General features: G+C 43.7%; 1 protein-coding gene and 1 long non-coding RNA gene across 5 annotated transcripts in view; one reads left to right on the forward strand and one right to left on the reverse strand.

The window, feature by feature from the left end:
- Positions 1-20,398: 20,398 nt before the first annotated feature.
- Positions 20,399-22,734, reverse strand: LOC113624845 (uncharacterized). Its single transcript, XR_003434484.1, has 3 exons — positions 22,290-22,734; positions 21,085-21,270; positions 20,399-20,733 (listed from the first exon to the last, which is right to left on the reverse strand). It is a non-coding gene; the product is annotated as an uncharacterized LOC113624845 (long non-coding RNA).
- Positions 22,729-27,901, forward strand: part of ABTB2 (ankyrin repeat and BTB domain containing 2) — a 182,074-nt gene continuing 176,901 nt past the window's right edge. For 2 of the 4 annotated variants that reach the window (XM_027115049.1, XM_027115050.1), the window contains exon 1: positions 22,753-24,028. In XM_027115049.1, the coding sequence (XP_026970850.1) occupies positions 23,146-24,028 (883 nt within the window). In that variant the 5' untranslated portion in view covers positions 22,753-23,145. Of the gene's footprint in view, positions 24,029-27,901 lie in introns of all 4 variants that reach the window. The other 2 variants (XM_027115052.1, XM_027115051.1) reach the window with 2 other exon arrangements.

The following is a 27,901-nucleotide window of genomic DNA, read 5'->3' on the forward strand; positions in this document are numbered from 1 at the left end:
AAATCAACAGCATTTCTATACCCCTCAAAAAATTAGAAAAGGAAATTTGAAAAGTGATGCTATAGATAATAGCATCAATAATATTGAGTACCTAGAAATAAGTTGTTTTTAAAAAGTGTAAGACTTCTACAGGAAAAATGATAAAGTTATACTGAGGTACATTGAAGAAGACCTGATGAAATGGGAAGTTATACCATATTCATTGACTGAAACTTTCAACAGAATTTGGGCGGTTTGTGTTGTTTTGTTTTTAGAACTTGACAAGCTAATTTTTTAAAATATTTATTTATTTATTTTTGTCTACGTTGGGTCTTTGTTGCTACGTGCAGGCTTCCTCTAGTTGTGGCGAGTGGGGGCTACTTTTCACTGCGGTGCATGGGCTTGTCATTGCGGTGGCTTCTCCTGTTGCAGAGCATGGGCTCTAGGCATGCAAGCTTCAGTAGCTGTGGCTCGCGGGCTCTAGGGCTCAGGCTCAGTAGTTGCGGCACATGGGCTTAGTTGCTCCATGGCATGTGGTATCTTCCGGAACCAGGGCTGGAACCCATGTCCCCTACATTGGCAGGTGGATTCTTAACCACTGTGCCACCAGGGAAGCCTTGACAAGCTAATTTTAAAACATGTGATGATGCAAAGGGCCAAAAATCTCCAAGACAATCTTAAATCTTAAAAATGACAGGGGATTTGCTTCAACAGATACCAAGATATTTTGATACCAAAGCTATGATAATTAAAACAGTGTGGAACTGATACAGTAATAGACAAAGAAACCAATAGATAAGAAAAGGATATCCTAAAAAATGGACCCACATATACGTGGACCTTGATTTAGACAGAAGTGGCAGTACAGGGCATGGAAAAAGGACAGTATGTTTAATAATCATGCTGAGACACCTACCTATATATGTGGGAAAAAATGAAATTGACCTGAAAGATGCTGACCTCACTGGTATGCAGAAAAATGCAATTTAAAAATCACAAGGAGGGCTTCCCTGGTGGTGCAGTGATTGGGAGTCTGCCTGCCAGTTCTGGGGACATGGGTTCGAGCCCTGGTCCAGGAGGATCCCACATGCCGGGGAGCAACTGGGCCCATGCACCACAACTACTGAGCCTGAACTCTGGAGCCCTCGAGCCACAACTAGTGAAGCCCACACACCGCAACTACTGGAGCCCACGCACCTAGAGCCCATGCTCTGCAACGGGAGAGGCCACAGCATTGAGACATCTGTGCGCCATGACAAGGGGTGGACCCCACTTATCGCAACTAAAAACAAAACCCACAAGCAGCAACGAAGACCCAACACAGCCAAAGATAAATAAATAAATTTTAAAAAATCACAAGGAGATGCTACTACATACTCATCAGAATGTCTGACATGTAAACATCTATTATAAATGCCAAGTGCTTGTGAGGGAGTGAAGTAACAGGTATTTTCCTGCACTTTGATGGGAGTGTGAATTGGTTTAATTACATTGCAAAACAGATTAGCATGATCCATTAAAGGGGAAGAAATGCACACCCTATGACCAAACCATTCAATTCCACTCCAGGAATGTGTCTATGTTCACAAGCATCCAGCAACAGTAGAATAGATGGGGTTTTTTTAAAGTGCGACATATTCCTATAATGGAATATGATGTATCAATGACAATGAACAAACATTACCTACCTACCACACGAGTGGTGTTCAAAACAGTCAAGAAGCAAGACAACAAAAATGCACGCTGTAAAATTAGATTTTAAAGTTGAAAAGAGGCAAAACAAAACATATTGTTTAGCAGGTTTACAAAGGTGGTAAAATTATAAAGAAAAGCAAGGAAGGGATTACTATAAAAGTCAGAAGAAGCATGATGGAGAAAGGGGGGTCTGGGGATTGTCAATATTCTATTGGTTCTGTCCAGCAAGACTTCCGGGGTTGAGGGTGATTCTCTATATCTCAGCTGTCCAATACCCTAGCTATTAGTCACGCGTTGCTATTCAGCATTTGAAATGTGGCTAGTGTGACCAAGAGCTGAATTTTAATTTTATTTCATTTTAGAATTTAAATTTATTTCATTTAAAATTTAAATAGACACCAGCAGCCAGTAGTTACTCTTTTGGACAGTGAGGTATCACGTTTGCATCAAAGTTCCAATGGGAAACAGAGGGCTTACTCAAAACAAGGTAATTTGAGGAGGGCTCATTTAAAAGACAATAATTACAAAGGTGCAGGTGTAGGGGAAGCACAGGAGATCGTTTTGCAACCCAGAGCTAGTGGCATCCAGGCTGTTACCACCCCTGAGCCTGAAGGGACAAGGGGAGGGCGTGGTCTCTGGAATTGGAAGGACAGAAAATCAAGTAGATTCTGCCAAGTTAAGAGGAGTGGAAAGACCCAGCCAGCCTGAGATGACCTCACATTAGGAGTAAAACCAGAGCCATGAAATGCAACTGTGGTTTGTTTTTAAAGATGTGTGGATCAGTTAGGAATGCTTTGGCTGACGGTGAGAGACAACTGGTTAACAGTGGTTTAACAAACAGAGATTGTATTTCACACATTTAGACAAAAATCTGGACATAAGCAGCTGCTGGTGATGGTTCAGTGGCTCAGTAATTTCTGGACTGGCATCTCTGCAGTTCTTCTGGCCTTTTTCTTCCCGTCACAAATGACTGAAACAGCTCCAGGTATCATGTTGAAGGCAGTTGGTGAGGGGAAAGAGGAGGTGTTGGAGGGCACAAGCATTAACCTTTTGCTTTTATCAGAAAGGCAAAAGCTTTCTTTCCAAACCCCCAACAGACTACCACCTACATCTTATTGGCTAACGCTGTGCCACTTGGCCACCCCTGGATGGAAGGAGGCTGGGAACAGGAGTATTTAGCTTTTGCAACCTTTATAGGGAAGTTGACAGGGGATAAGGGAATTGGAAACAGCTGTTAGCTCAGCCAGCTGAGCTCTTAATACCTGAAATATGTCCCCTGCAATGTCCAAAATGCCTACCACGAGAATGAGACTTCTTTGGCTGTAGGAATAATTTCTAGATGACTTCTATTTGTACGTACACGTTGCCTGGAAGGGTGACATATCATCAACATACTTGTGCCCTTTATCCTATTAGCATTACTTTGTTTCTGAAGATTTGCTAGGAGTTGCTGAGTATGCCACCAAGTGGTAAGACGCAGAAAAGTGGTCTTTAACATAGGAGAAATCTATCGGGAAAACTCTAGACACTGAGAATGGACTGTTAGTGTCAATAATCAGGTGAAGGCAGTAAATCTAGCAAGTGGGGCAAGTAGGGCAGGAGGCACTGAGAGAGAAAATTCACCCGCTGCTCTTTGCCCAGGGTCACTCTCAAAGCCAACTCCCGCAGAGCAAGGCAGATTCCTCTCTAGTATGTGCCATTAAAGCTGACCCACTGCTCCCTTCAGGCTGCTGAGAATCAATGAGTCATGAAAAATGGACATCATGAATATGTGTTGACAGGGAGACACAGACCTAGATTTGTTTCTTAATGGTAGGGTGTGCATGAGGAGGGCAGACTGTAGAGCTGGGCTCCCAGGGACCAAATCTGGCTCTATTAGCTCTGTGACTTAATCATAGGGTGGGACTTCCCTGGTGGCACAGTGGTTAAGAATCCGCCTGCCAATGCAGGGGACACAGGTTCGATCCCTGGTCCGGGAAGATCCCACATGCCACAGAGCAACTAAACCTGTGCGCCACAACTACTGAGCCTGTGCTCTAGAGCCCGTGAGCCACAACTACTGAGCCTGCATGCTGCAACTACTGAAGCCCGTGTGCCTAGAGTCCATGCTCCACAAAAAGAGAAGCCACCACAGTAAGAAGCTGCGCACCGCAACGAAGAGTAGCCCCCACTTGCTGCAACTAGAGAAAGCCCGCATGCAGCAGTGAGGACCCAATATAGTCAAAAATAAATAAACTAAATAAATTTTAAAAAATCATAGGGTGGCCATGAGGACTAAACAGTTAATACATGCAACTTACTTGAAATCATACATGGTGTATAGTAAGTGCTGTATATGAGCTGGCTTCAAAAAAAATAAAGCCTTTCTCCTCTGATCCTATTGGTATGATGCTTTAATATGTGCATGTTTTTTCTAAAGTCTTTTTTCTTATTAGAAGAGCAACATAAGTTTACTCCAGAGAACTCAGAAAAGACAGACAAAAAAAGGAACTTTTGAAATCAATAATTTCCTTCCTCCAGAGAAACCACTACTAATTATATTTGATCCATCTGTATATTTTCACTTACAAAAATTAGGTCTACTTTGCATACTGCTCTGTAATGTGACTTTTTAAAAAAATGTAATGATATATTAGGAACATTTTTCCATACCTAGAAATATATTTGTACAGTATCCAGCATCTTTTTAGTTGTCATGAGATATTCTGTTAAATGAGTATTCCATTATTATTATCCTTAACAAATCTCTGCTGTTGGGCATCGATATTGTTTATTTGGTTGATTTTTGCTATTACAGACAGCACCGTGTTGAACATCCTTAGAGCTACTTTCTTGAGCACATCCACAATAATTTCTTTTGGATAAATCCTCAGAAGTGAAATTGCTAGGTCAAAAGTTATGTTTATTTCTAAGGCTTTTGATGAGTATGCTTCAATTATCTCCAGAAAAAAATGCATTCAAGTATATATTCATCTCCTTACCCTTTTTTCTGGCTGCACTGCAAGGGGATCGAACCAGTGCCCCCTGCAGTGGAAGCGTGGAGTCTTAAACACTGGACCTCCAGGGAAGTCCCTCATTTCCTTACCCTTGGAAGTACTATTATTACTGTTTGTTTGGTTTGCAGTTTTCCTGCAGTACTTTCTAAGATCCCCAAACTTGATGCTCTTTGATGTGATTTCTATGAATTTTTTACCTTTAGCTTTTGTCCCCTCACCTTTTATCTTAACTTTGCGTCAAGGACTTCTGTGGTGAATTTGATTTTTGCCATGATATATTTACAGTTCTTTATGTCAAATTCTGATTTGGTTATTTGGGAGTAGAACTCCTAGATATTTTTGATCATCATCTAGGTGTGAGAACCACTGCTTTTTTTCTAATCAAAGTTTGTTTTAATATAAATAAATTCATTGACTACATTCCTAGGTTAGAGCAAGACAGATGGTGTGATTGTCATCAACATACCTTGAAACTAAAATTGAAATCTTTCAGCACTCTTCAGTGTGCTGTTTACTCAATTATTCAACATTTATTCATCACCTATCAGATTCCTGACCTACGTGCTTGGTGTATAATGATAAATAATAATAATCCCAGCTCTAAAGGAGCTTGGGCTGAAGGAGAGGCAGACAGGAAAACAGGTAAATCACAATGTAATGTGAAATATGCTGTTGAAACATTTTTGTTACATGTCAGGAGAGCACAAATTGCTATGTGGGGAAAACTGAACATTATATGATCTTTAGTTCATCTATTTACTTCCATCATACTTCCTAGAGCCAGGCCCTGACTGTACTTTTATTTTCCAAATGTATTGTTTTTATTGTAACAAAGTAATACCTACTAATTTCAGAAAGATCAAAGAATATAGACGAGGCCCCCCTCCCCAAAAAGATACTTTTAAACTGTAATTTCATCTATCTTTTTTTTTTTTTTTTTTTTGCGGCACCCCGCAGCTTGCAGGATCTTAGCTCCCCGACCAGGGATGGAACCCAGGCCCCAGCAGGGAAAGTGCCAAGTCCTAACCACTGTACTGCCAGGGAATTCCCATTGCTTTAGTATTCTAAGTTGTTTTCTATTCTTTTTTAACAAAAGTAGGATCGTGTTTTATAATCTATTTTTTTCTTTTAATATATGGTGAACATATTGCAAGGTAAAAGATATATTTCTACATTATTTTAAATGGTTCCATATTATTCTACTATATAGGTATTCTATTATTTTAGCAATCTGCTACAGACATTTATAGTGTTTCTATCTTTTTACAATCACTAACAATACCACAATGAATTATTTTGTTGCTAAATATCTATGCTCATTCTTATTTCCTTACCATAAAATTTAAGAAGTGAAATCATGTAACATTTGAAATGCTTCACTTGTAATCAGATTTAGAGACAAATGACTACATTAGATATCTCCCAGCTCAGTTGCTTTTTGCCCTCTTGAGTTTCAGTCCTAGCTGCTGTAGATTAAATGTGACCAAAGGGGCATGTACCATGGACCAGGGTTCAGTGGCTTTTACCCCTGCAGCAGGCTGGAGGCTATCACCTTCCTATAAAACATAGGATGATGATTAGTTCTGAATGTAATGTTTTCTTGAAGCCTGATTGGCAGGTTGCCTAGGATAACTGGCGGACTACTTCCCAGATTGTTTGGTTTTTGTTTTGTTTTTTTTTCCCAAGATATTTTTTTCTGATATCCATGTTTGTATCTCAAACTATCTAAATGCACTCTTGGCAAGGTTCTGCTTGGGCCACGTGTGGCTGTGGCTTGCCAAAATCATGGGTATATTTCCTGCTGCAAACTTGTACATGATCTTGGTCCACTCCAAGCTGACTGTCAGCATGTTAACTCTGCTCAAATAAAGAGCAGCTTGTTGGCAATCTGTATATCTTCTTCGGAGAAATGTCTATTTAGGTCTTCTGCCCATTTTTGGATTGGGTTGTTTGTTTTTTTGTTATTGAGCTGCATGAGCTGCTTGTAAATTTTGGAGATTAACTACCATATGACCCAACAATCCCACTACTGGGCATATACCCTGAGAAAACCATAATTCAAAAAGAGTCATGTACCAAAATTTTCATTGCAGCTCTATTTACAATAGCCAGGGGATGGAAGCAACCTAAGTGTCCATCATCAGATGAATGGATAAAGAAGATGTGGCACATATATACAAGGGAATATTACTCAGCCATAAAAAGAAACGAAATTGAGTTATTTGTAGTGAGGTGGATGGACTTAGAGTCTGTCATACAGAGTGAACTAAGTCAGAGAAAAACAAATACCGTATGCTAACATATATATACGGAATCTAAAAAAAAAAAAACCATGTCATAAAGAACCTAGGGGTAAGACGGGAATAAAGACACAGACCTACTAGAGAATGGACTTGAGGATATGGGGAAGGGGAAGGGTAAACTGTGACAAAGTGAGAGAGTGGCATGGACATATATACACTACCAAACGTAAAATAGGTAGCTAGTGGGAAGCAACCGCATAGCACAGGGAGATCAGCTCGGTGCTTTGTGACCACCTAGAGGGGTGGGATAGGGAGGGTGGGAGGCAGGGAGACGCAAGAGGGAAGAGATATGGGAACACATGTATATGTATAACTGATTCACTTTGTTATAAAGCAGAAACTAACACACCATTGTAAAGCAATTATACTCCAATAAAGATGTAAAAAAAATTATATATATTTATATTAAAAAAGAGCAGCTTGCTCTCTGGGGCTTATATTTTTATTCAAAAAAAGTGAGAAGCAGGATAATGAGGTGGGAGATTCCTTCACTGAGAAGCAATGAGCCAGGGACTCTGTGGCAGGTGCTATGTGGGCATAAGTGTACAATGATTCCACACAGCTTGCTGGCTCTTCTGGTTTCCAGGGTGCCTGGGGCATTACCAGATGGAACACAAGACCCCAGTTATGAACTATTAGAAGCAACCGAGGAGTCAGATTACAGAGAACAAAAGACACAGTCCCCAAGATTATACCCCAAGAGTTCCACTGGGTCCCCTTAGGCCACCAGTTTCCAGACTAAGTCTGAACAAGATCCAGTTTTATTCCATCTTCAACACTCTGAAAAGGCAGATGAATTTCAACTGCACAGCATTCTGGAAAAGGCAAACCTATGGAGACGATAAAAAGATCAGTGGTTGCCAGGGGCTCAGGGAGGGGGATAAAGAATGAATAGGTGGAGAACAGAGAATTTTCAGGGCAGTGACACTATTCTGTATGATACTGTAATGGTGGATACCTGGCATTATACATTTGTCTAAACCTATAGAATGTACAACACCAAGAGTGAACTTTAATGTTAACTATGGACTCTGGGTGATGATGACGTGTCAGTGTAAGTCCATCAATTGTAGCAAATGTACCACTGTGGTGAGAGACATTGATAATGGGGGAGGCTATGTATACAGAGGGGCAGAGAGTCTACAGGAAGTCTCTGTACCTTCCTCTCAGTTTTGCTGTGAACCTAAAACAGCTCTAAAAAAATGTCTAAAAAGAAAAAAAAGGAGATGACAGCAAAAACAGAGTCCCTAATCAGCATTATTACATCAATCATTCCTGAAGAATTTCAGACAGGTTGTAACAGACTCCTCTATGAGTGAATGAGTCAAATGACGTTGATTCTTGCTATTAAAATGGATGTTAAGACGGTCACGATCTGAGTCATTGCTTTGCACAATTTTCACTTTAACAATAAGCAAGAATAAAGAATATTGATTCTATTTCATCTGCTCCCTATATGTACAAATTTTGTGTGAGGTTGTAAGGTAATTGGAAGAGCTACTTCACTAAATTATTTTTCAATTGTTGACTAAGTGTTTGGGGTAACTCTTCCCAGTCACTGGCCTAAATGACATTTCTTGCTGCAAATCCTCATTTCTTTCTAGCTAATCTATCTGATCTTGAATCTTCTTTGCTTGAGAGAGAAAGCGTGTTCTAAATGTCCTACATCAGTGGTCCCCAACATTTCTCGGCACCAGGGACCGGTTTCATGGAAGACAATTTTTCCACGGACCAGGGCGGAGATGGTTTCGGGATGATTCAAGCTTACCCCTTTTTTTTTTTTTTTTTTTTTTTTGCGGTACACGGGCCTCTCACTGTTGTGGCCTCTCCCGTTGCGGAGCACCGGCTCCAGACGCACAGGCTCAGGGCCATGGCTCACAGGCCCAGCTGCTCCGTGGCAAGTAGGATCCTCCTGGACCGAGGCATGAACCTGTGTCCCTTGCATTGGCAGGTGGACTCTCAACCACTGGGCCACCAGGGAAGCCCGCGTGCATCACATTTATTGTGCACTTTATTTCTATTATTATTACACTGTAATATATAATGAAATAATTATACAACTCACCATAATGCAGAATCAGTGGGAGCCCTGAGCTCGTTTTCACTTCTGCTCACTTGATAGGGCTTTAATATGAGTCTGCAAGCCATTGATTTATTATGGCCTCTGTGCAGTCAAGCCTCTCTGCTAATGATAATCTGTATTTGCAGCTGCTCCCCAGCGCTGGCATCACTGCCTCGGCTCCTCCCCAGATCATCAGGCATTAGATTCTCATAAGGAGCGCACAACCTAGATCCCTCGCGTGTGCAGTTCACAGTAGGGTTCACACTCCTATGAGAGTCTAATGCCACTGCTGATCTGACAGGAGGCGGAGCTCAGGTGGTAATGCGAGCCATGGGGAGCGGCTGTAAATATAGATGAAGCCTCGCTCACTCTCCTGCCACTCACCACCTGCTGTGCAGCCCAGTTCCTAACAGGCCACGGACCAGTACTCATCTATGGCCTGGGTGTTGGGGACCCCTGTCCTACATTGAAGTATTTTATGAATATTTACAAATCCTTTGGCATACCATCTTAACAAGCAAAATGTGTTAAAAGCAGATAGAACTTTCTGGTTTCGAGCAATGTGTGTTGCATAATTCAGAGTAACTCAACTGAGTTTAATGCAACAAATATTTATTGAGTGCCTATTCTGCATTTAAACTGTGCTCTGGGGTGTGGGGGGAAGGGTATGGAGAAAGATATAAATCAGAGTTCTTATCTTCAAGAAACAGGCAATGTAGTTGGAAAGAAAAGACACACACTCAGACTTCCCTGGTGGTGCAGTGGTTGAGAATCCGTCTGCCAATGCAAGGCATATGGGTTCGATTCCTGGTCCGGGAAGATCCGACATGCCACGGAGCAACTAAGCCTGTGTGCCACAACTACTGAAGCCTATGTGACTAGAGCCCGTGCTCTGCAACAAGAGAAGCCACTGCAGTGAGAAGCCCGCGCTGCAACGAAGAGTAGCCCCCGCTCACTGCAACTAGAGAAATCGTGCACGCAGCAACGAAGACCCAAAGCAGCCAAAAATAAATACATAAATAAATTTATTTTTAACAAAAAGACACCCATGAAACAATTCAATCACATTATTGGACATACATGATAAATGTCACTCATTCATCTGTTCAGCAAAAATGTTGAATGCTTTCCATGTGCTAAGTACGAACTGGGGATACACAGTTAAACAAAATAATCTCTGCCTTCAAGGTGCTGACAGTAAAATGGAAAAACCAGACAAGTAAACAAGAGTTACACTGCTATGATGAGGGATGATTACAGCAGAAATGGGATCAAGGCATGGGTGGGGTCTGGAAGGTTATGGAAAGCTTCATGGAGGAGATGGTTCAAGAGGCCCCACTAAAAGGAACTGGAGATCTCTGGAGAAATGGCCGAGCCAGGTCTGCAGCAGGGAAAGTACGAGGTGAGCTTGGGGGTGAGGACCTAAAGTTTGTTCATTAGATATCTCTAACAAAGTACATTGTTTTAAGAACAGCCATGTATGAAACAGATAAGAGCACTAAGTGGTAAAATGGGCTAAACTAGGGACAGTTTCATGGAGAAGCTGGGAGTAGGAACTCTGGTCAGCCTTGGAAGATAGCTAGGAATTAAGAAAGTAGCATGTAAACTGGTATAACATTTGGGGGAAATTTTAGTGATAAATGTTTTTTTTTTTAAAAAGTAAAAGCATATCCCATGACCTGTAATCCAAGTTCTAGGAAATTTATCATATGGAAATAATTGAATAGCTAGAAAGATTTAGGTACAAGAAAGTTCATCACAGCATTGTTTGTATAGCAAGAGAAGAAATACAGAGAGACAGAAACACAGAAAAGAAGGAAAGAAAGAAAGACGGAAGGAAGGATGGGAAGAAAGAAAGACAGGAGGGAGGGAGGGAAGAAAGAAAGACAGAAAGAAAGGAGGGGAAGGAATGGAGGAAGGAAGAGAAAGGAAGAAAGAACAAGTTCTTCAATAAAGGCTAGCTGAAGAAAGTAAGGTACACCATGCAATGGAAAAATATATTACTAATTTGGAAAGTAACACCACACCCATTTATGATAAAAACCCTGCAGAAAGTAGGCATAGAGGGAACTTTCCTCAACATAATAAAGGCCATATATGACAAGCCCACAGCAAACATCATCCTCAATGGTGAAAAACTGAAAGCATTTCCACTAAGATCAGGAACAAGACAAGGTTGCCCACTCTCACCACTCTTATTCAACATAGTTTTGGAAGTTTTAGCCACAGCAATCAGAGAAGAAAAGGAAATAAAAGGAATCCAAATCGGAAAAGAAGAAGTAAAGCTGTCACTGTTTGCAGATGACATGATACTATACATAGAGAATCCTAAAGATGCTACCAGAAAACTACTAGAGCTAATCAATGAATTTGGTAAAGTAGCAGGATAAAAAATTAATGCACAGAATTCTCTGGCATTCCTATATACTAATGATGAAAAATCTGAAAGTGAAATCAAGAAAACACTCCCATTTACCACTGCAACAAAAAGAATAAAATATCTAGGAATAAACCTACCTAAGGAGACAAAAGACCTGTATGCAGAAAATTATAAGACACTGATGAAAGAAATTAAAGATGATACAAATAGATGGAGAGATATACCATGTTCTTGGATTGGAAGAATAAACATTGTGAAAATGACTCTACTACCCAAAGCAATCTATAGATTCAATGTAATCCCTATCAAACTACCACTGGCATTTTTCACACAACTAGAACAAAAAATTTCACAATTTGTATGGAAACACAAAAGACCCCGAATAGCCAAAGCAATCTTGAGAATGAAAAAAGGAGCTGGAGGAATCAGGCTCCCTGACTTCAGACTATACTACAAAGCTACAGTAATCAAGACAGTATGGTACTGGCACAAAAACAGAAAGATAGATCAATGGAACAGGATAGAAAGCCCAGAGATAAACCCATGCACATATGGACACCTTATCTTTGATAAAGGTGGCAGGAATCTACAGTGGAGAAAGGACAGCCTCTTCAATAAGTGGTGCTGGGAAAACTGGACAGGTACATGTAAAAGTATGAGATTAGATCACTCCCTAACACCATACATAAAAATAAGCTCAAAATGGATTAAAGACCTAAATGTAAGGCCAGAAACTATCAAACTCTTAGAGGAAAACATAGGCAGAACACTCTATGACATAAATCACAGCAAGATCCTTTCTGACCCACCTCCTAGAGTAATGGAAATAAAAACAAAAATAAACAAATGGGACCTAATGAAACTTCAAAGCTTTTGCACAGCAAAGGAAACCATAAACAAGACCAAAAGACAACCCTCAGAATGGGAGAAAATATTTGCAAATGAAGCAACTGACAAAGGATTAATCTCCAAAATTTACAAGCAGCTCATGCAGCTCAATAACAAAAAAACAAACAACCCAATCCAAAAATGGGCAGAAGACCTAAATAGACATTTCTCCAAAGAAGATATACAGACTGCCAACAAACACATGAAAGAATGCTCAACATCATTAATCGTTAGAGAAATGCAAATCAAAACTACAATGAGATATCATCTCACACCAGTCAGAATGGCCATCATCAAAAAATCTAGAAACAATAAATGCTGGAGAGGGTGTGGAGAAAAGGGAACACTCTTGCACTGCTGGTGGGAATGTGAATTGGTTCAGCCACTATGGAGAACAGTATGGAGGTTCCTTAAAAAACTACAAATAGAACTACCATATGACCCAGCAATCCCACTACTGGGCATATACCCTGAGAAAACCAAAAGTCAAAAAGAGTCATGTACCAAAATGTTCATTGCAGCTCTATTTACAATAGCCTGGAGATGGAAACAACCTAAGTGCCCATCATCGGATGAATGGATAAAGAAGATGTGGCACATATATACAATGGAATATTACTCAGCCATAAAAAGAAACGAAATTGAGCTATTTGTAATGAGGTGGATAGACCTAGAGTCTGTCATACAGAGTGAAGTAAGTCAGAAAGAAAAAGACAAATACCGTATGCTAACACATATATGTGGAATTTAAGAAAAGAAAGAGTGTCATGAAGAGCCTAGGGGTAGGACAGGAATGGAGACGCAGACCTACTGGAGAACGGACTTGAGGTTATGGGGAGGGGGAGGGGTGAGCTGTGGCAGGGTGAGAGAGAGTCATGGACATATACACACTAACAAACGTAGTAAGGTGGATAGCTAGTGGGAAGCAGCTGCATGGCACAGGGATATTGGCTCGGTGCTTTGTGACAGCCTGGAGGGGTGGGATGGGGAGGGTGGGAGGGAGGAAGATGCAAGAGGGAAGACATATGGGAACATATGTATATGTATAACTGATTCACTTTGTTATAAAGCAGAAACGAACACACCATTGTAAAGCAATTGTACCCCAATGAAGATGTTAAAAATATATATATCTCTAACTCTTAAAAAAAAAAAAAAAAGACTGCAGTAAAATATAGTACTAATTTGGAAAGATGTCCATGATATCTTTCCACATGATATCTTATAGACCTTACATATTACATAAACCCATTTCTCTGAAAAGAAAAAAAGTAGTGTGTGTGTGTGTGTGTGTGTGCGCACGCGCACGCACACATGTGTGTAGAAAGAGATGTTTGTTAAGCTTAAGGAAAAATTCAGAACACCCAACAGTTAAGAGGCATGAGCTTGAAGGAATAAACAAAGGACTTTCATTTCCTACTTTGTATACTTTAAGTGGTGGTTTTATGGTTGTTACTTATTTTCATTTTATTTTTCCAAATACAAATTTTAAATATAGAAAATATGTTAATATTAAAAAGTTGCTATTCTAGATTCCTAATATAAACTTTTTAAAAAATATATTTATTGATTGATTTGGTTGCACTGGGTCTTAGTTGTGGCAGGTGGGCTCCTTAGTTGTGGCTCTGGGGCTTCTTAATTGTGGCTCGCCAACTCCTTAATTGCAGCACTTGGGCTCCTTAGTTGTGGCAGGCGGGGTCCTCAGTTGTGTCATGCAGGTGGGATCTAGTTCCGTGACCAGGGGTCAAACCTGGACCCCCTGCACTGGGAGAGTGGAGTCTTATCCACTGCTCAACCAGGGAAGTCCCTTAAAAGCATCTTTCTTCTAGCTTTTCTTGGGGACGGTGATGATTTAGAAACCAAAACCCATACACAGGAAAAATAATTATTAGTTACTACCTTCAATATCCTATAGACAGCCCCTTGATAAAAGTTTGGGTGTACTGGCTCCAATTCAGAAATTAAGAAAACAGAGTAACAGTAATTGTTCATACCTATACCACGGTGATTTTCAAATCAGAGGGGAAACTAATACCTAGTGAAGTGTAACCTGAACCCCATAACTTAAGTAGAGCCCACATTTACAAGTGTCTTCTTGGTATCAGGGGCTGTATTTTGTGACCCTGAGGGATATTTCTTTAAAAAAAATTATTTATTCATTTATTTTTGGCTGCATTGGGTCTTCGTTGCTGTGTGCGGGCTTTCTCTAGTTGCGGCGAGCAGGGGTTACTCTTTGTTGCGGTGCATGAGCTTCTCATTGCGGTAGCTTCTCTTGTTGCAGAGCATGGGCTCTAGGTACACGGGCTTCAGTAGGTGTGGTTTGCAGGCTCTAGAGCGCAGGCTCAGTAGTTGTGGCGCACGGGCTTTGTTGCTCCGCGGCATGTGAGATCTTCCCGGACCAGGGATCGAATCCATGTCCCCTGCATTGGCAGGCGGATTCTTAACCCACCGCGCCACCAGGGAAGTCCCTGGGGGATATTTCTTAATGTGAAACTAGCAGGACTCTTAAGATGGTCCCGTTAGCCCTGTCCAAAACCACTGAGTCAGCCCAGCAAAGACTTAGATGAGCATTACTCAGTGTCATAATATTTGAGATTTGCTTTAAAAATACTGGAGATGGGGAAGTAGGTGACAGTGTAAACAAGGTTGACCACAAATTGATAATTATTAAAGTTGGGTAATGGGTACATGGGGGTTCATTATAAAATTCTGTCTCTTTTTTGGAATGTATTTGGAATTTTCAATAATAAAAAAGGTTTTTAAAAGTGTTTAAATAAGATCGTTCAACTAGAAGTCACAAATCTTGGTTATTAATCTTGATTATTCATCCCGTGTTTGATCCTGGTTTGCCGACCAAATTGAGGCAAGAAAACTTTATGTGCTCCAGTGTTTATCTGTAATACAGGGGTCATCCCTAACACCCAGTAATCTCGTCAATTCCAAGTTGATGTCTTACTTTGATTTGGAGTGCTTTTAAAAAGGCCTAAAATAGGGAATTCCCTGGCTGTGGTTAAGACTCAGTGCTTTCACTGCTGTGGCCTGGGTTCAGTCCCTGGTTGGGGAGCTAAGATCCTGCAAGCTGAGAAGCGCAGCTGCTCAGCTTTATTTATTAAACAAAATTTATTTTATTTAATAAAATAAAATTTAATAAATAAATTTTATTTATTAAAAAAAATAAAATAGACTAAAATAGGGTTCAATTTTTAACTCTTTGGTATTAAATTAACACATATTCCTATCATATTTGTAGCCTTAATTGTCTTCAAATGAATTCAGTATTAAAAAGTCTAAGGAGGGCTTCCCTGGTGGCGCAGTGGTTGAGAGTCCGCCTGCCGATGCAGGGGACACGGGTTCGTGCCCTGGTCTGGGAAGATCCCACATGCTGCGGAGCGGCTGGGCCCGTGAGCCATGGCTGCTGAGCCTGCGCGTCCGGAGCCTGTGCTCTACAACGGGAGAGGCCACAACAGTGAGAGCTCTGCCCGCGTACCGCAAAAAAAAAGAAAAAAAAAAAAAGTCTAAGGAGACCACAGTCTGAACTCTGAAAATTACTTACACCAGTCTCACCTGCAAATCAGCCATCCCTATGCTTGGGGGTGTCTACAATCATTCCTAATATTGAACATCCTTTTTTCAGGGCAGACAGAGACATCTTCAAACTTTGGAAGGAATTCATCAGTAGAAATAGCTGTTTGGTCCCAGATCGATCCACTAGGGAGATTTAAAACTTAAAAAAATAAATAAATAAAAATCCAGCTCATGATTTTTTTTTTTTTTTTTTGGCTGTGCCGGGTCTTAGTTGCAGCATGTGGGATCTTTAGTTGTGCATGCATGCAGGATCTAGTTCCCTGACCAGGATCAAACCTGGGCCCCCTGCATTGGGAGAGTGGAGGGTTACCCACTGGACAACCAGGGAAGTCCCCCAGCTCATGATTAAAGAATTAGACTTCTTAGGTGCAAGTTTTTAGCAAAATGAACAAGAGCGCCACCTGCTGGGAACATGTGAACTTCTGAGCGTGAACACTGAAGAGCAGGTTTCCTCAGCCTCACCCATTTGAATCACCTGAGAGCCACTGGTTAAAATGGAAGGTTTATAGGCTCTAGGCCTGCTGTATTAGAATCCATGCAGGTGGGGCTCAAAGATTTATATTTTATACAAGTCTTCATGAACTTTGAAGTTTAAGAGACAAATGCCTTAGTTCCCAAAATTGCCTGATAAGAATCATCTGGGAATGCTTGTTTAAAATCCTTTTACCTGGATCACACTCCAGGCTTATGGAATCAGGACATCCACGAAAGGTCTTGATAAGAATCATCTGGGGTGGGGGGGAATGAACGCAATAGGTGAGGGAGATTAAGAGGTACAAACATCCAATTAAAAATAAATGAGTCGGGGGCTTCCCTGGTGGCACAGTGGTTGAGAGTCCACCTGCCGATGCAGGGGACACAGGTTCGTGCCCCGGTCCGGGAAGATCCCACATGCCGCGGAGCAACAAAGCCCGTGCGCCACAACTACTGAGCCTGCGCTCTAGAGCCCACGAGCCAAAACTACTGAGCGCACGTGCTTAGAGCCTGTGCTCCGCAACAAGAAAAGCCACCAGAATGGGAAGACCGCACACTGCAGTGAAGAGTGGTCCCTGCTCACTGCAACTAGAGAAAGCCCACATGCAGTGGCAAAGACCCAATGCAGCCAAACCTGAATAAATAAAATAAATACATTTTAAAAAATAAATAAATAAAAATAAATGAGTCACAGGGACGAAATATACAGCATGGGGAATATAGTCAATATTGTAATATCTTTGTATGGTAACAGATGGCATAACGGGGAGTGGGAATCATCTGGGAATACTTGTTAAAAATACTTTTACCTGAATCACATTCCAGGCTTACTGAATCAGGACCTCCAGAAAAGGGGACTGGGACTTTAAATTTGTAATAAGAATGCCAGATGAATCTTAAAAGTTGAATGTTTAGTAAATATTGCAGAGTTAAATGTCATATTTAACTCTAGGTATTTTCCATGCCAAGATAGAAGAGCACAATTGCAGTTAATTGATAACCGGTGTATAGGACATCCAGATGTGGGGATTTGGCAATAGTCCCTGGGTTTTCTGTCTTGTAGTTTTAATTCAGCTCTGCAGCTTTAAGTTCCAGCCCATATCCCTTAAAATTCCAACCCCAGGCTCTTGAAGGCTTCATCTCTAATAATAGCTATCAAATCTATGACACCAACTGCCTAACAGGCAGAACTCCCTCTTGGAGAGACTCCTTCCTCCCCATCTTGTTTGCTTTGTGAAACTTTTTACTCGTGCCTGCACCCCTATGCACTCCACCTCCTTTTCTCCTGTGGACAAATGCCCTAGGTTTATGTTTACCTTTGGAATCATATTTGTGTCCAACAGAATCACCAAAATCCAGCTTTGGGCAGGGGTCAGATGGTGAACCTTGCCCTGTTCTGGGATTTATCTGAATTCCTTCCAAGGGTCCTGCCCTACCACCGCTGCCTGAGGAGACACATAAACAATAGAGTTGTCTTTTCTGCTTCAGGTTAAATTAAAAATCCCAGTCACTTTACAATAGGTCTGCCGGGGATGGGGAGAGTTCTCTGCCCAGTTAAGTCTGAGCTATACTAGGTCAAAAAAATATAAACAGAGTCTTAAATAAAAATATTGCATCATGAATATAGTAGAGGAAGAAACAGTGCAAAATTTCCCAAATTTAACTATTGAATCCTTTATTTTTTATTTATTTAATTTTATTTTTTACAAGTGGAACTTTTTATTTGGAAAGTTTTGGCACTATCATGTACAGGAATGCAAAAATTTTTTAATTGAAGTATCATTGACTTACAGTGTTCTGTTAGTTTCGGGTGTACAGCAAAGTAATTCAGATATATATATATATATATGTAGGTATATAGATAGACAGATAGATGTACTCTTTTTCAGATTCCTTTCCTTTATAGTTTACTACAAAATACTGAGTATAGTTCCCTGTGCTATACAGTAGGTCTTTGTTGGTTACCTATTTTATATATAGTAGTGTGTATATGCTAATTCCAAATGCCTAATTTATCCCTCCCCCACTTTCTCCTTTGGTAATCATAAGTTTGTTTTCTATGTCTGTGGGTCTATTTCTGTTTTGTCTGTATGTCTCTTTAGTTTTGAGGTCCAGAAAACAATACCTGTGTCAGGAATGGGCTACCTTAGGTTACATGGAACAGAAGGATTACCTCACAGTTTCCACACCATTGGTGCTTTTTCAATAGCTGAGTGTTCTGCTTGAAATTCAGCTACAAAGCTGTTCTGCTAACCACGGCACACTCGTCTCTCTACCAGCACCTTTGTCAGCTCTCCTGGCATTCCACACAGCATTCCCTTCCTTGCAATTGTACCACTCCTCCTCTAGATGCATCAATCTGTGTGGTGAGTCAATGACCTGGCAATGGCCCTTGGTCAGTGGTTTTTGAAAAGCTCCACAAAGCATGTTTTGCAGAAGAGTTAGTCTCATATGCCCATTTCTACACATTGACCATGCTTTTATTTATGGCAGGGAACTTGTCTAATGCACCTCTACTGTACCTAGCCTAGTTCTAGACCCAGTAGGTGTCCAATAAATGTTGCTGAAAGGATGTACCAAACATGATCCATAAACTAAATTAAAACTTGGTCACTCTCCAAAGTCAAGGTCATAATCTACCTTTCTCATAAGAGAGTTCTGTCTGTACTTAAATAGTTGGGATTATTAACCCCTTCTCTTTCAAGATAAATTCTACAGTATTTTGTTCTCTAACCTTCACATTGTTTTTGATTTTGTAAAAAACTGTATAACAAATATGAGACCTTGCCCAAGATAAAGTTTTTACATTTTATTTCAAGCTCCTGCCTTACATAGCTTTTGCATAGGCAATTCCAGATCTGGTTTTTAATTTCTCACTCCACTGGGAATTCTCCCAATATTTGCTATGGTTTCATCATGTTCTTATTAACTTGTCCAGCCACATGACAGTTGTTTTTCTTCAAAGATTATGTTTGGGCCAGGCCTGAGTTGAGAAAGTGGGTCTGCTTTCTCTTCTTCTAATCTAATTTGCATTCCTAAGGTTAAACACATTACTACCAGATTGCCTTAATTAACCACATACGTATATGTAAGAAGCCATGTCAGGACTTCCCTGGTTGCATAGTGGTTGGGAATCTGCCTGCCAATGCAGGGGACACGGGTTCCAGCCCTGGTCTGGGAAGATCCCACATGCTGCGGAGCAACTAAGCCCGTGTGCCACAACTACTGAGCCTGCTCTCTAGAGCCCGCAAGCCACAGCTACTGAGCCCCCGTGCCACAACTACTGAAGCCCACATGCCTAGAGCCTGTGCTCTGCAACAAGCCACCACAGTGAGAAGCCTGCGCATCACAATGAAGAGTAGCCCCCGCTTGCCGCAACTAGAGAAAGCCCACACGCAGAAAAAAAACCCAACGCGGCCAAAAATAAATAAATAAATTCATAAAAAAAGAAACAGAAGAAGCCATGTCCATTCTTTCCTTGATCCAAAGTTTTGTACTTCATCCGGCTTGCCAACTTCCCAAAAGATTAACTGAAATCAGTTGGTTCATGTTTAAAATGGTTCAGTGTATCTTGTCCTCTGTCACTCTCTCTCTTCCTCTCTTTCTTTCTCCCCCATCACACAAAACACAAACACAAGCACACTCTGGGTTTATTTTGTACCTCCAGTCCTCAAGCAGACTGTAGAACTCTTTGGGGAATATATCAAAGGCAAGAGATCTACAGTCTTAATTGTCTTTCATAACTTTCTAGCCCCTTTACCAGATGTTTCCATAAAGATTTTTCTTTCTTTTTTTTTTTTGGTACACGGGCCTCTCACTGTTGTGGCCTCTCCCATTGTAGAGCAGAGGCTCCGGACACGCAGGCTCAGCAGCCATGGCTCACGGGCCCAGCCGCTCCGTGGCAGGGATCTTCCCGGACCGGGGCACGAACCCGTGTCCCCTGCATCAGCAAGCGGACTCTCAACCACTGCGCCACCAGGGAAGCCCTTTCTTTCTTTTTTTTAATGGTGAAAATTAAAAGACACATTTCAGTATGTCTCTAAAAGATAAGAACATTTAATAAACATAACCACACTACCATTACCACATCAAAAAACTAACAATGATTTCATAATAGCAAATATTCCAATAGTTTCATAAGGTCAAATATTTATTGATTAAAAAAAAAACCCTACAAATTCCAAATAAATTCCACACATTGTGATTGGCTGCAAGTCTTTTTTCAGTGTATAGGTTTCCTCTCCATCTCTTTCTTTCCATGTAATTTACTTCCGGAACTCAGTTGTTTGTGCAGTAGTGTTTCCAGCCGCTGAATTTTGCTGAACAAATCCTTTTGGTGCAATTTAACATTCACAGCATTCTGAAATTTGGCTGTAGGCATGTTTGATTATTTTTACACTTCAAGTCATCAAGTAACTTGAATATATTAAGATAAATCCCATCTGCTCTTTTCCCCCAAGAAATATTCTAGATAGTTTCCTAGATAACCTTTCCATTCAGTAAGTCCCCTGTCCTAAATTTCCAGTTGTCATTTTCGTTACTTTTTAAGGATGCACACAACAAAATGAAAAGAAAAAGAAGAAACCCAAACAAAAAAACTTTGCCGAATTTTTTCCTGTAAACATCCATTAGAGGGCGACATTTGCCTTAGTATTATATTTCCCCTAATAAATATTAAATTGCATCCGATTTTCGCATTTTTGACAAGTTGAACCTCCTTACCTACTTCGACTTCTCATCTCTTGTTCTATAAGATGTAATCACACCTTGTGTCCTCTCTTGATTTGGTCCCTGAGGACTTGTGTCGTTCATATGAGTACGTCCGTCCTTGACGCCGTTCCCAGCCCTCACCATGAGGCGGCGGTATTGCATAAGTAAAGATGCGCAGGAAGGCAAAATTAAGCCAAACTGCCAAAGAAAAAGGAGTTTCACAGGGAAAGGGCCATTAATTTAAGAAGGAAAGAGACAAACCAGACATTTCTAGTTCGTATCCAACTCACGGCTCAAGGTCAGCACCGTGTGAGATACAGCACAAAGGAGCTATTCAAGAGCGCGGGAGGAGGCTGACTTGGGGGAAACGCGTACACAATCTCCTCCTTGATTTTGCGGTTCCACTGGAGGAGGCATATGCACATTCGTGCACGTGTGTGTGAATAGTTACAGGACAGCAGCGGGACGGAGTGGGACCGCGCGTGGATCTGCTGGAACCAATCGAACTTTGACCGCCTCTGAACACGCGCCTGAGACAGGTTTACAAGGGTGCTGCTTGGAGGTCAGCTCTCATTTTACCCGGGAAGGAAAGCGAGTCCTGAGGGGGACAAATAACTCTCCCAAGGGCACACCGTTAGGAAGAGGTGCATTTAGCCAGGTGTTCCGAGCGCAGGCCAGTGCTAGGGACGTTTCTCACCTTCGCACACCCATTACACACGTGTGTAACAACCCCCCACCCCCCCGTACACATACACACAATCGGACACTGGCTCCTCGGACAGGAAGGATCCAACACAGCAAGAGGTATTGTACAGTTGTAACAGCGAAGACACGGACACTTGAGAATCTGATCAGTTAGAGCCCTCTCCCCGAGTAATACTCAGACTACTGCATGTGTAATATTGCAAGTGGCGGGGTGGGGGGGACGGGGGCGGAATCGCAGGCCTCCTGGAGCCCGTCCATTTATCAGATGCCAGATTAGGGAGAGATTGTTCTGATTGGAGCTTAGAGAGCACCGTAAAGAAAACCAGACGGATCGGGGAAGAGAAGCAAACAGGGGCGTCCCTCCTCCCTCCCCAACTTCACTGGAGTTTCGCCTGGAAGAAGGGAGGGCCTTGGCAGAAAGTCTTAGTAGAGAGGTGGAGCGACTGGCTTGGGTCCCCTCCCCCATGCCGCGGTGCCCTCCCCCAGCCCCACCTCCCTTGCTCCCTACCCACACTCGACTCGCTGGCGTAGTGTTCGGTAGCAGAGGGCTCGAAAGGGAGCTGCGAACGCCCAAAGCCTGGACGACGGGAAGGGGCAACGCACAGTGGCTTTTCCTTCACATTTTTCTTTAAGTCGTCAGCTCCCGAGCCTAACGTTTCGATCCCTCCTTTCCCAGTCTCTGCTCCCCACCTCCCAGCTCACTCACTCGCCTTCTCTTCCCCCTCCTCCGCCGTCCTCCCGTCAGCTCTACCAGACTCTCGGCCTCCAGCCCCGCCTCCGCCGCCGAGGGATTTACCCGCGGCTGAGTGAAATCTGCATAGTGACCGCCTCTGTGGGAGATCATTGGTGCAGCCCCTGCCCATCGCGGCCGATGATTGGTGGGCTGCCCCGCGTTATTTGCATGCCGGTGGCGGCAGAGTACCTAGCCGGTGCGGGCGGCAGGCGCCGCGCAGAAGTTTGCCGAGTGCTTCCTCGCCGGTCGGTTCTGTACTCGCACAGCTCTCGGAGCCGCCTCCTGCTGCCGCCGCCCTGTTCTCTCGGGATTCCTTCTCCGCGGAAGATAGACGCTTTGCTTGAGGGAAGTTGAAGTGGGCTAGGGGGAGTGCCGAGGAGGAGCGGCGGGGGGCCTTTCCAGTGACGGCTTCGAGTCCAGACGCCGGGAGCGTGGGGCTCCGGCCGCCGCGAATCTCGCCCACCTTCCCGCGGCCGCCGGGCGGGCGGGCGGGCAATGCGGCCGCCGAGGCCCGCGGCGCCGAGAGGAAAGAGGGCGCCCCGGAGAGCCTAGAGCTTGTTTCTGCCCACTGGGGGAAGGACGCATGGAGTTGTGAGCACCTCTCGCTCGGCGAGGCCGCCCCGGGCAGGCTCCCCATGGCCGGGACGTACAGCTCCACCTTGAAGACTCTGGAGGACTTGACCTTGGACTCCGGGTATGGGGCCGGGGACTCGTGCCGCTCGCTCAGCCTCTCGTCCTCCAAGTCCAACTCGCAGGCGATCAACTCTTCGGCGCAGCAACACCGCGGGGCGGCCTGGTGGTGCTACTCCGGCTCCATAAACAGCCGCCACAACAGCTGGGACACGGTGAACACGGTGCTGCCCGAGGACCCCGAAGTGGCCGACCTCTTCTCGCGCTGCCCGCGCCTCCCCGAGCTGGAGGAGTTCCCCTGGACCGAGGGAGACGTGGCCCGGGTGCTTCGCAAAGGTGCTGGCGGCCGGCGGCAGCCCCTGTTCTCCGCCGAGGCGGTTAGGCGCCTGGCGGGGCTGCTCCGCCGAGCGCTCATCCGTGTGGCCCGCGAGGCGCAGCGCCTGAGCGTGCTGCACTCCAAGTGCACCCGCTTCGAGGTGCAGAGCGCCGTGCGCCTTGTGCACAGCTGGGCGCTGGCCGAGAGCTGCTCACTGGCCGCCGTCAAGGCGCTGTCCCTGTACAGCATGAGCGCGGGCGACGGGCTGCGCCGGGGCAAGTCGGCGCGCTGCGGCCTCACCTTTTCGGTTGGCCGCTTTTTCCGCTGGATGGTGGACACCCGCATCTCCGTGCGCATCCACGAGTACGCGGCCATCTCGCTCACCGCCTGCATGGAGAATCTGGTGGAGGAGATCCGGGCCAGGGTGCTGGCCAGCCAGAGCCCCGACGGCGGAGGGGCCGGAGGCGGGGAGGTGTCCGCTGAGGCCCTGGAGATGGTCATCAACAATGACGCCGAGCTCTGGGGCGTCCTGCAGCCCTATGAGCATCTCATCTGCGGCAAGAACGCCAATGGTAAGCACGCGGGCCCCCGACCCATGGACGGGGTGGGGGAGAAGTCGGACATGGGTTACCCAGTGGGTGAATTTCCTAGGACGAAGGAAATTCAAGACCTGAGAGAAAGCTTTCGGTCTACGGGTGGAGGAGTTCATTAAAGGGTCTTTCCCGAGATTGTTCTTTCAGCGACTGACTTTTGGAGGGCAAAGTCGTGGTTGATCTTCTACTTTCTGTTCTGCGTCGTGTTGTCGCTACTGGGGGCTGTTCACTGATTGAATCTCTTGACCAAGCCATCCCTGAACCTCTCTTGGCGCGAAGCTTACTGCCCCGTCGCTCTCTGCCTTGCTTGACGGATCTATAGTTGGCATCTCTCCCCAGAGCTGGGCAGATCGACTGTGGTTCTGTCCCGGTTCTCTCCAGTCCAGTAGCAGTAGCCAGAGGGCCCAAACTCTTAAGACTTGAGCCTTGGGTAAGTGGGATGGGAGGAAGGGAGCAGGAAGCCCAGGACCTTGGTGCTGCCACCTTGGGCTTTGCTGGATTGAAGCATGCCTTTCAGGCCCTCTCCTGGAAGGTGGAGTGGTACTGGTGGGTTCTTAACTCTGTGTGCCCAGAGCGATGGAACCTGGTGACTCCTGAATCCCATTCCCGGAAAGGGAACCACATCCTAGCTCCCAGGGCCTGACTTTCAAAGCTGTCACCAACCAAGTGAGCAGTTGATTAAAACCCCTGTGTTGTATTATATTAAATGCACAACCTTATGGACTTTCCCGAGCGAAACCAAGACCCAGTCAGTAAACCACACTATTGGGAAGAGGAGTGGGGGGATGGGCAATGGCATGGTGTCAAGTCCGGGAAAGAAACCATTAGGTAGTTGCATTTCTCTGAAGGATGACATAGCTTCAGTGCAGAAGGTGGTGGGGAAGCACTTGACCTTTTCCCTTGAAAGGTTACGGTGTGACATACATTCAGTAGTAAACTGCCTACCAGACTCCAACTTCAGGAGTCAGCAAACCATCAGTTATTTGGAATGGTACTTTGGCTAGACATCCTTGCAATCTGATTGGAAGGCCATTTTGGGGGCAACATTCAGTGGCAAGTAAGTTGTCAGTGGAAGAGGCCGTGTGGGTGTTGGAATGCCATAAAGGGAGTCATATTTAAATGTGGTTTAACATAATCATAATAGCTAAAATTTTAAATTAGCACTTAATAATGTGTCAGTCACTGTTCTTAGCACTTTATATGTTAACTTGAGTAATCTGTAGGTACCTATAGTATTATCCCCATTATACAGACGGGGAAACCGAGGTACCCGTCAGTTAAATAATTAACCCAAGATTACACAGATATTAAGTGACAAGGTGGAATTTGAACCCAGGCAGGCTCCAGAGTTCAAGCTTTTAGCCACTAGAGGAGAAGAAGCAGCTTTGTTTTCACTGGTCCAATTTTCAAGGAGAGTACCTGACATCCTAAGGCCTCATTTTGAAGACAGTCTGTATCTACCAGTGTGGCTGACTTTGACTTTCAAGGGTTTTGTTTTTAATTCTAGCACTGACAAAAGGAGAGGCCTGGAATGGAAGGAAGAGCATACGCCTTTTAATTTTCCTCCTCTTAGGTCAGAGTTGAGGTCAGTCCAGGATCTCAGCTGATAATGTCACAGCTGATAATTGTGTTTACCCTCCAGGTTTGTGGCATCAGCATGAGGCACACAGCCCCAGGAGAGGAAGTGGAGGGCAGGGGGATTTCCATGTGGCTGTCATAGCCCAGGGGGGAAGCGTTCTGAACTTCTGGCTGAGGGGAGGCCCAGACTGAACTCAGAGAAGTGAAGACTCCTGAGGGAAAAAACAAAGGCCTATGACCTTACAAACCAGACTAGAATGAAGGAGGATAATGGGTGACAGAGAAACAAAGCAAAACCAAAACATGCCCTTCATGCAGAACTGGTGCCCCTCAGGTGGAGGAATTTCTCAGTTTTTCTAACTGTAAACTGAGGCAATTAAGAGCAGCTGCCTCTCCAGGGTCCTCTGAAAATGTAGTCATGAGAAATTGCTAGAACACAGGTGTCTTCAACTAAAGGGCTATCCCAAAGGGCCCTAGATTTCTTATCTAAGGTCATCACTCCTTGGGATTTTCTTCACTGGATGGGGTTTTGACCCTATAATTTTACTTCTTCCCTCCTATCCTCCACCCCAAACAATTCTTCTTAAGCCATGCAAGACAGCAGGACTCTATGTGACAGGCAGCACATCTCCGGGATGTTCCGAGCAAACGTGTCCCTCCATACATTCCTTGGTCTCCAGGGAGCTCTCCCGCAAGACAGGTGACCATTCGCTTCCCCTGAGTTACACAGATGCTCATTTTTTATACATGAGAACCTGAGGGTGGCCCCAGTAAACAATAACCAGGCTGATTTATTCTCTTTAGACAAAGTGCAATGAATGTTTAGTAGAGGCACAATGAATTACTTATGCCTCAAAGCTGACTTCAGGAGGAAGCATAAACTGCTTAGGAAAGAAATGGAGAGATCCTAAACCTTTGTTGTACTAAAATAAGCCAAGGCCAGCAAGGCTACCATCTATACAGCTGAAGTCTAAGTGGGAAATGGCTACGCACGGGAGGGAGCGTGCTGGTTCGAAGTCTTGTCCTGCTGGTCTTCCCTTTATACTATATATTTATTGTTGTTATGCCTGCTAGTTATACAGCATGGGCACATGCATTTGAGTCAGCTATATAGGGCTCTTAAACTTTTAATGTCTTCCAACCAGGAATTTAAGACCCCTAATCCCATCCATTACTCAGAGTGCTGGGCAAATATGGTTTCGCTCAGCCCAAGATGGATGACAAAATTTCTATGGTGTTTATAAAACATGATCTCAGCTTCGTAGAGCAGCAGGAGTTATATATTGCTTGCTCATTTGGTATCTGTGTCCCTGTTTCCAGGGCAATGTCATTAAGTGATGATATCTTCCTTGTGGGAGGTAGAGAAACCACTTTAATAGGGCAATATTTATAAACATGGATCTGGTAGAAACTAGAAACTTCTCTCATCTACTCTCTCTCTCTCTCTCTCTCTCTCATCGTTGTGCATCAGTTTGATACTGAGCATCACTTCGGGGTTTCTTCTTGGCCATTTTTCTTACTAAGCTTTCATGAATGTCCATGGCATTAGAGAAAATCCCCTTCCATTTGGAGACTCTTGGTTAAATGATAGGATTTTGGTGAGAATATTCCTGCTCCAAAGCAGTAACCAGGATGTACATGAAGGTAGCTCTATCATAATGGTAAGGAGCAAAAACTTTGGAATCACAGTGAGGATTTGAAGCTCACCTCTGCTGTTTATATGAGTGACCTGGGGCATATTTCTTTTTTTTTTTAAATTTATTTATTTTGGCTGCATTGGGTCTTCGTTGCTGCGTGCGGGCCCTCTCCAGTTGCGGCGAGTGGGGGCTACTCTTCGTTGGGGTGTGCATGCTTCTCATTGCGGTGGCTTCTCTTGTGGCTGAGCACCAGCTCTAGGCATGTGGACTCGGTAGTTGTGGCTCGCGGGCCCTAGAGCACAGGCTCCGTAGTTCTGGCACACGGGCTTAGTTGCTCCGCAGCATGTGGGATCTTCCCGGACCGGGGCTCAAACCCATGTCCCCTGTATTAGCAGGTGGACTCCCAACCACTGTGCCACCAGGGAAGTCCTGTGGGGCATATTTCTTAACCATTCTAAGCCTCAATTTTGTTATCTGTAAAATGGGGGTTAATAACAGCACCTAATTCTTAAGGTTGATGAGGATTAGGTGAAAGCATAGATTTAAAGATTGTAGCACATAGTAAATGCTTAATAAATAGTTGCAGTTCATTCAACAAATATTTATTGAGCACTGACCCTGCCTGCACCACAGTTAA

Source organism: Aethalodelphis obliquidens, unplaced genomic scaffold (genome assembly GCF_003676395.1).
Source record: "Aethalodelphis obliquidens isolate GAN/ISIS:26980383/991018 unplaced genomic scaffold, ASM367639v1 scaffold14, whole genome shotgun sequence".
Classification (NCBI taxonomy): Eukaryota; Metazoa; Chordata; class Mammalia; order Artiodactyla; family Delphinidae; genus Aethalodelphis; species Aethalodelphis obliquidens.